Source organism: Gracilinanus agilis, chromosome 4 (genome assembly GCF_016433145.1).
Source record: "Gracilinanus agilis isolate LMUSP501 chromosome 4, AgileGrace, whole genome shotgun sequence".
In the NCBI taxonomy this organism is placed as follows: domain Eukaryota; kingdom Metazoa; phylum Chordata; class Mammalia; order Didelphimorphia; family Didelphidae; genus Gracilinanus; species Gracilinanus agilis.
Window position 1 is genome coordinate 278,296,984 of NC_058133.1, and position 8,274 is coordinate 278,305,257.

The following is an 8,274-nucleotide window of genomic DNA, read 5'->3' on the forward strand; positions in this document are numbered from 1 at the left end:
ATTTGGAATTTACAACCCTCCCCTCCTGAGGCAGATCCCAGGCCCATGGCACGGTTTCTGCTAGTGTCGTGGCTAGTGCTCAGCCTTTTAGACACGGGTCTCCACTTGGTGAGGCTGACCAACAGGCAATGGACACACAGTCCATTTTTGGGTAGGTACGAGGTTTTCTCTTTGGTCATCTAAATTATTTACTTCGTAATATTATAAAAGAGCTTAGTGCTCTTTTGTTCCAAAATAAATTACTTTAAACTGAGCCATTGCATAAAAATGTCCAGTTGTATTTGACTAATGGAGCCAATGATGACCAGATAGCTCCATTTATTATTTTATGTGGAATTTTATAAAATTTTTATTAAAAACTGCTGGGAAAACCCTACAAGGTGGCTTAGCATAATCAGAGTGACTGGAAATGAATGGGCTTACTCAATGAGCCCCATCTGTGTTGATCCCCACATTCCGGCTTTCCAACTTTAGCACTGAAAGGGAAGCTCTAAGTAAAAGATGGGCTTTACACGAAATGACTAGAAGGTTCCCCTTTCTGTCTATCAAAAGAAGTTGCTGTTATTGTTGGGGAGTCAGATCTTTGTCACTCCATTTGTCATTTCCTTGGCAAAAATCCTGGAGTAGCTTGCCCCTTCCTTCTCTAGCCTCTTTTATAGATGAGGAAACTGAGGTAAACAGGATATAGGGACTGCCCAGGGTCACGCAGCTAGTAAATGTCTGAGGCCAGATCTGTATTTCAAGCAAGAACAGGAGGGCATACATGCAGTCAAGAAGACCTGGGATCAAATTGGAGACATACAGCCTGTGTGACTCTGGGTAAGTCATTCGATCTTTCAGTGTCCCAGGCAGCTCTGCTGGACTCTAAGTTGTAGAGCAGGTGCTCATTTGCCCTCTCCGGGGGCTGGGTCTCATTCCCCTTCCACAGCGGACAGGTGACAGGACCTGACATTGGCTGAGACGGAGACTGAGGAAGAGGGCCGGCTGCTTTTCTACACTGGGCTGCGACACGGAGGGTAATAAAGGGAACCATTGCATAAAGCCTCTACATTTGCTGCGAGGGTGGCTGAAAGAGGTTGGAGATGGTGGCAGAGATGGCAGGTTTTTAGTCGAGTCTTGCTGAGCGCCGTGTCTCGCTGGCAGCTCTCCCAGGACAAGACCTGGAAGTGGTGTGGGAGGCCGCAGGTGCTTTATGCTCTCTTCCTACCCCCAGCTAGACAAAATGAGCCCGAGAGGCCACGGAGCAAGTCAGGGGCTGAGGGGATGGGGGCAGGCTGCGGGCATTCGCCCCCATCTAGGGCTTAGAAATGAGCCACGCAGCTTCTCATCTTCTCACGGGCTGCTGTCGGAGCTCCTTGGCCATGGATGGCTACATTATGGAAGTGGCCTATGATTTTTAAGGATAAAAGAGGTCGTGACTACAGTTAGTTTCCTATTTTTGAAAGGAGGCTCCGGTGGACTCTGGAGAGGCAGGGGCCCCGACGAGGTGGCTTGGGCTCAGGGGTTCTGAGAGTTCTGAGAGGCAGGACAGTCAGAGGCAGCTTGGTGTCCGTACGAAGTCTACGCGGCTCAGGGGTGTCGTACCCCGGCTCAGGAAGTGACTGGAGTGCTGGGCCTGGCATCAGGGAGACTCAAATTGGGCCTCAAACACTTACTAGCGGTGTGACCCTGAGCAAGTCATTTAAACCTGTTTGCCTCAGTTTCCTTATATGTTAAATGAGATGAAGAAGGAAATGGCAAACCACTATAGTATTTCAGCCAAGAAAACCTCAAATGGAAATGAGACACAACTGAAAATGACCGAACAACGACGACAAAGTCTGGCATCAATAGATGGAGCCCCAGGGAGGCTGCCTTAGCATGGGCCTCCTCCTGGTAGGCTAAAGCTTCTGAGCAGAACAGCCGTAGGCATGGGGCTTGAGTGACGTGTGGGGGGACCTCAGAAAACCAAACCAAACCAATGAAAAGGCAGTGTGGCATTGTGGCTAGCATTAGACGTGGAGCAAAGAAGACCTGGGTTCAAATCCCTCAGCTTACTACTGTTTGGCCTCAGTTTACCTGTTTGAAAAATGGAAATCATAATCTCTGTAGTATCCACCTTCACAGGGTTGTTGTGAAATAGTGTAAGTAAAGTGGCTTGAAAACTTTAAGGTGGTAGATAAATGTCTCCATTGCTCTTCGATGGCACTGTGATCCACAGGCCATCTCACTACCAGGGCATGTGAGCTAGTTTGGAAAGAATAAAGAAATAACTATGATTGTTAAATAAGTCCTGTTTAAAGAAGCTTGCCTTTGGTAGGAGTCCAGAAGACACGCGTCTCAAGCTTTTAACAGCTGTAGAACTCTGGACAAGTCACTAACACTCGCTCAGCCTCCCTCACCTTATCTTGTGGGCTCCTAGGAGATGATAAATGAAAAAAAGGCACTGCAAGCCTTAAAGCATTAAACAAATGTCAGGTATTGTTGTTATTCTCCACCTCTTTTGGGTCTAGAGAAGAGAATCCTTTTGAGGAGGTGCAATGAAAATCTTTGACAAAAATGGTTTTACAAAAGCCAAGAGCACCCTTTAAAGGCTCTTATCTCCCTAACTCCTTACCAGGAGATCCTTGAGGATGAAGACACTGGATGAATTCTCTCTTTTTTTAAAATGTATTCTATTAGTGTGATACAGACAGTGTAAGTAAGCAAGCAGTTTGCAATATCCTACCTTCAGATAGGTATCTATGATCTATTGTCAAATTAATTCCATGAATCACTGAATCATCTAGAAGAGGAAGAGAAGGAAAAAGGAGAGAGGAAAACAAATTTCTCCAGCATTATGCAAGCCCTTTTGCAAACTGAGGGCTTCCTGGCTGCCCCTCCCCAAGCCCAGTTTCCTCCTGGAAGCAGTTGGGTGTGGTTGGTCCCTTCTCCCCTCAGAGCTCCTGATTGACTGGCCTCCTCTGTTTGTAGCCAGCCTCCTTCTTGTTCACAGTAGCAGTGGGAGGTAAGAGGAGGCAAGGTAATGCGTGAGTGGCTGCCAGTGGAAGAGATGGGGAGAAAAAACCAAAAGAAATATACTATTTCAATCAAAGTCTGAAATTTGTAGAAGTGGTTTTGGTCTCAATATAGTAAAAATATTTATCCAAGAAACTCCTACTCGGGTGTGAACATCCTACTTCTAGTGGGATTTTGTTTGGCAAAGCACTGTGAAAGAGTGGAAGCTAATACAGAACATGTCTATAAACAAATTTATTTATTCAGTACAGATTGACACGTTCACTTGAGTATTTCAGTGATTACACGTGTAAAACTATTTCCTACCGTGGTTTCCTTTTGTGATTTTGCTAATTTATTCAATCTAGACCATTTTCATGCATTGACTGTTATAAGTCATTTAGCCACCCAGGTTGAAATGAGCACATGGAGAATATAGGCCCTGACTTTCATTTTTGGTATACCCATAGTTATATGGTATCATCGAAGTTCCAGGTTCTTCCTAAAAGCTAAGACAGTAATACCGTAAAAATTATGCTAAACGGTCTAACTTTCCGTGGTTGTTTAATAATGAAGAGGGGTTATAGTTGTGTGACCTATTTTTTGTCTCATTTCATTAACACCATATACAATTATGGTTTGAGGAATTTAGACTTTAACAAAATGATTCCCCATTTTATATTGAGGTCCAGTTATGAAATGTACTCAGAAATCTGAAGAGCACATATAATTTAAGGAATTGACTACCTAAATTGAAGAATACCTCCCATGTAATTATTTCTTTATACTTGGATTTTTTTCTCAAAAAAAAAAAAAAGCAAAAACTCAAGGGGCACTAACCCTATTAACATAACTTTCTGTAAAATATATCCATATATATGTGTGTGTGTGTACACACACACTAGATTTCAGTGATGTCTGCATCACTCACAAGGGGCTGGAAGTCCCTACTGATGTGTGAATATGCAGCTTCTTTAGCTGGATCTTATAGAAAGTTATTCACCCACTTGCCATGAACTAGAAATAGTTATTATTTCATTTATTCATTTTTTAAGCCCTTAACCTGATGTCTCAGAATCAATACTAAGATTCGGTTCCAAGGCAGAAGCATAGTATGGACTAGACCAGTGATGGGTAAACTTTTTAAAGAGGGGGCCAAAGGAAAGGAAATGCTCATCTGTCAGTCTGCTTCTAAGGCAACTCTTTTGAAGTTTCATTGTATTGTATCCTACTCATTATATTCATCAGATTAGGAATAATGTCACTGGCTGGCGGTTAGAACATTTCAGGGGGCTGCATCTGGCCTGCTGGCCGTAGTTTGTCCATCACTGGACTAGGCAATGGGGGTTAAATGACTTGCCTAGGGTCACACAGCTAGGAAGTGTCCAAGGCCAGATTTGAATCCAGGATCTCTCATCTCTAGGCCTGGCTCTCTATCTGCTGAGGCACCTAGCTGCCCCATTTATTTTTACTACCTTTAAACCTTTTGGGAGACAGACAGCAGCCTATTTGGGAGATTCATTCAGGATAATGATCTGGGTATTGCAATATAAGTGGGAAAACAAGCAGTTCCTTCACAGGTGACCTCAAAGCCCAATATCCATCATCTGGGACTTGCCACGGGTCCGTTTTTAAGGAGCCATACAGAAATTATTAGCCACGAGACCTAATGTAAACCCCTTCTCTTTCAAAAGGAGACACTTGGAATTTTAGTAACTGCTGAGAACACTGAGCTCCGAGTTTTTAATGTCTCCTCCAAAGTAGCTGGGGTTTAAAATTCAATGTGCATTGCCACTTAAAATATATGCCTGCTTCCCCTGTAAAAACAGGTAACTGGCTATAGATCATCTTTTCCCTCTGGTATCAGCTTAATAATAAACCTGTCAGGCTATGAAATCATGTGGTTGATCGGTCCTACACTGCCACTCTGCTATTATTTAAGTGGAAGGGAATGGATGGTGAGAGACAGATTACCTGGTTATAAATCATTCAGGGCCTTTTCATTATGTCATGGCCCTTATTTTTTTAAAAAATTATACACATAAAAGACTTAGGTGATATATGGAGATAAGAAAAATCATTACAAAAATGCCAGTGACGTCGGAGCACTTGGCTTGTGTGGGTGCCGACGCCGGGGGAGTCTGATAGCCGTGCGGTGACAGGAGGCACATCCATCATGCTTCCTGTGGGATGAGAGGGGGAGCTTTATCACACTGCAGCCTGGGAGCACAAGGTTCCTCCCACGCCTGGGGGCCACGGCTTACTTTTCATCCATGAATCATACTGGAAGCCCAATGGCCTCACTTGCTCTGGTTAGGGACAGCACAAGAAGCCCAGGCGAGGCTGAGCAATGACAGCCTGGAGCCACAAACAGAGTGAGCAGGAGGCCGGAGAAATGGAAATTAAAACAATTAAAATTAAAATTAAAACAAGGTTTCAGCTCACGCTTAACAGGTGGCAAAGATGGCAAAATACGATTGATAATAGTAAATGTTGGAGGGCTTGTGGGAAGGCAAGGTCACTAACGACACTGCTGAGGACACGGTGAATGGGCCCGACTGTTGTAGGAAAGCATTCACAACTACATCTGAAGGGCTAAATCATACTTATCTCTGTGTATACCCTATGTGCATATCAGTAGTATCAGAACATAAGTAAGGTTTAGTCTTTCTAATGTATATTTTACATATGTATATAAAATAATAAAGGTACTACTAGGAATATTTTAGTATATACATACATACCAAATACATCCTCTATATAGGAAAATTTTATTATAAGATTTTATATATTATAAAAATTATAATATTATACATAGGAATATGATATATATACATATATAGGAATATTTTGGTATATACATGTTTTACATATACCAAATAGTTTTTGGAATATATACCAAAATATTCCTAGTAGAACTTTTTGTGGTGGCAAAGAACTTGAAGCAAAGTGGGTCTCGATGGATCAGGGAATGGTGAAGTCAAGGGTGGTAAGGCAATGAGTGAAAAAGAGACTTAAGAAATACAGAATAGGATGAATTCAGAGAAACCTGGGAAGGTTTATATGAACTAAAGCAGAACAAAGTAAGCAGCACATGATGATGGCAAAGAAACAATTCTGAAGCACTTCTGAACTCTGAATGGCTCAGAGAAAAATCATAATAATTCAGAGGTAGCTGGTGGCACAGTGGATTAAACTCTGGACCTGGAGTCAGGAAGCCCCGAATTCAAATCCAGTCTCAAACAAGATCTAACTGTGTGACCTTGGGCAAGTCATCTGACCTCCGTCTCTGACCTCTGTCTCAGCTTCCTCATCTGAAAATGGGGATAACAACAGTACCTACAACCCAGGATCAACTGAGATATTTGGCACAATGTTTGGCCATATAAGTACTACATAAATGCCAGCTGCTATCATTGTTATTAATTACTTGTAAAAAGAACTTGTAAAAAGAACAGTAAAAAGGTACTATGCAATTATTAGACTAAAGGTACAAATTAAAAGATATATTGCCAGACATGGATAATGTGGTGATTTATTTTGCTTAACCATGGTTCTTGTACAATAGAGGATTCTATTGAGAAAGGAGTCATTGGAAAGTTATAGTAATGGAATAAAAAGGACATTATTATAAGCATTTCTACAGGATGATATTGATGTCATCTAGAAAAATAATTCCAGACAGATGTTTAGATAAGGTAAACATTCCTCTCCAATGCCGTGTGTTCTGAAACACCAAAATACAGAGACTTTAGGTACCGGATTTGGAGCCAAGGAACTCAAGTTGAATCTCAATTCTGCTACTTGTAACCTGTGTTCCTTTAAGAAAACCATCTTACCTCTCTGGCTTCAATTTCCTCATCTATAAGGCCAGGATATTGGATTAGGATCATGAGATCATAAATGTTAAAACTAGAAGGGACCACTGAGGCCATCTAGCACAATTCTTTCACGTTATAGACAGAGAAATAAAGGCCCAGGAGGCTAAATGATTATTTGTTCAAGGTTACATAAGTAGTAAGGATCAGAAAGAGGATTTGATACAGGGCCTTAGATCCAGAGGTGGTGCTCTTTCCATTGTATTACAATGCCTCTCAGATGATCTCCATCGTTCTTTTCAGCTCTAAGTCTTACAATTTTATGAAACAAAGATAAATGACAACTTCAGCGCTCAAAAAATCTTAGGGGTCACTAAGTCCAACTTCCTTAGTTTTGTAGATGAGACCCAAAGAGTTAAAATCACTTGCTAGTCCATGGCAAAACTGAGTTTGGAATATAGGGTACCTTTTAGGGTGCCCTTTAGTCTTCTAAGTGGTCCTTGGCAAGATAGGTTGCTTTTCACTTTCCCTGTGATGGTCAGATGTACAAGTTCCCAAACTTTCCTCTTCTGACCTGAGTCTCAGACCTTCAGGGAAGTTCTAACCTAACCCATCTGCCTCTTCTCCTCCAACACAGCCACCAGGAGAAAAGAAACATATGACATGGGAGCATTATCAAAAAAGTATGGAGACCATTGTTTAAGAGGACACCCAGGAATTGGCTAGAAGGTCTTTAGACCTAGGCAGAGAAGAATGGTTCTCAGTCTCATTTGTTCAGGGGCTCAAGGTCATGTTTTCACTAGAAAGGTTCCCCAGATAAGTAAAAGTATGTGATTTTCAGCATAAATATTTGTAAAATTATTCATGCTTTTCTCCCTACTGGGGCCAAAGAATACTATAAGTATTTATGAATGTGTATGCTAACTGTAAGCTCGGTCTCACAGCGACTGCTGATAACTAATATAGTCTTTATCCTATCATCCTTCTCTCCCCTCTCCTCCAAGCCATGAAATCTCATCATAGATTTCAGGTAGTTCTGTAAAACTACCCACACTTTAATGACACATGAAGCTGCTGGTTTTAGAAAAACAATTCCCCTTCCCAGAAAACCCCAGTCCTGTCTTTCTGACCACCGCTGCCTCCTCACATATGGCTACAGATGCAGCTGTGGAAACCAGTGTCCTTCCCTGCAACTGTATGCCAACCAGTTACCGCTGGTTCAAAGTAGTTGATGTTCAGTGGCCTCTCAAAGGATCAGCTTCCCAAATACTCCCACAAACTAACCACAGAGATAGTGAGGTCAGAAGTTGTGCAAACGAGAGAGGGGGAGGGGAAGGGAGAGACAGAGAGACAGACAAGAGAGAGAGAGAGATGGGGGGGGAGAGTGAGAGACAGAGAGACAGATGAGAGACAGACAGAGAGACAGACGAGAGAGAGAGAGAGAGAGAGAGAGAGAGAGAGAGAGAGAGAGAGAGAGAGA

At 42.3% G+C, this 8,274-nt stretch overlaps 1 protein-coding gene across 1 annotated transcript in view; it reads right to left on the bottom strand.

Annotated features, from left to right (window-relative positions):
* Positions 1 to 1,424: 1,424 nt before the first annotated feature.
* Positions 1,425 to 8,274, bottom strand: part of SUPT3H (SPT3 homolog, SAGA and STAGA complex component) — a 633,656-nt gene continuing 626,806 nt past the window's right edge. Inside the window, exons 11-12 of the mRNA XM_044675330.1 lie at positions 5,061 to 5,159; positions 1,425 to 1,615 (exon numbers count right to left, since the gene is read on the bottom strand). Coding sequence (XP_044531265.1) covers positions 1,425 to 1,615; positions 5,061 to 5,159 — 290 coding nt within the window. The remainder of the gene's footprint in view (positions 1,616 to 5,060; positions 5,160 to 8,274) is intronic.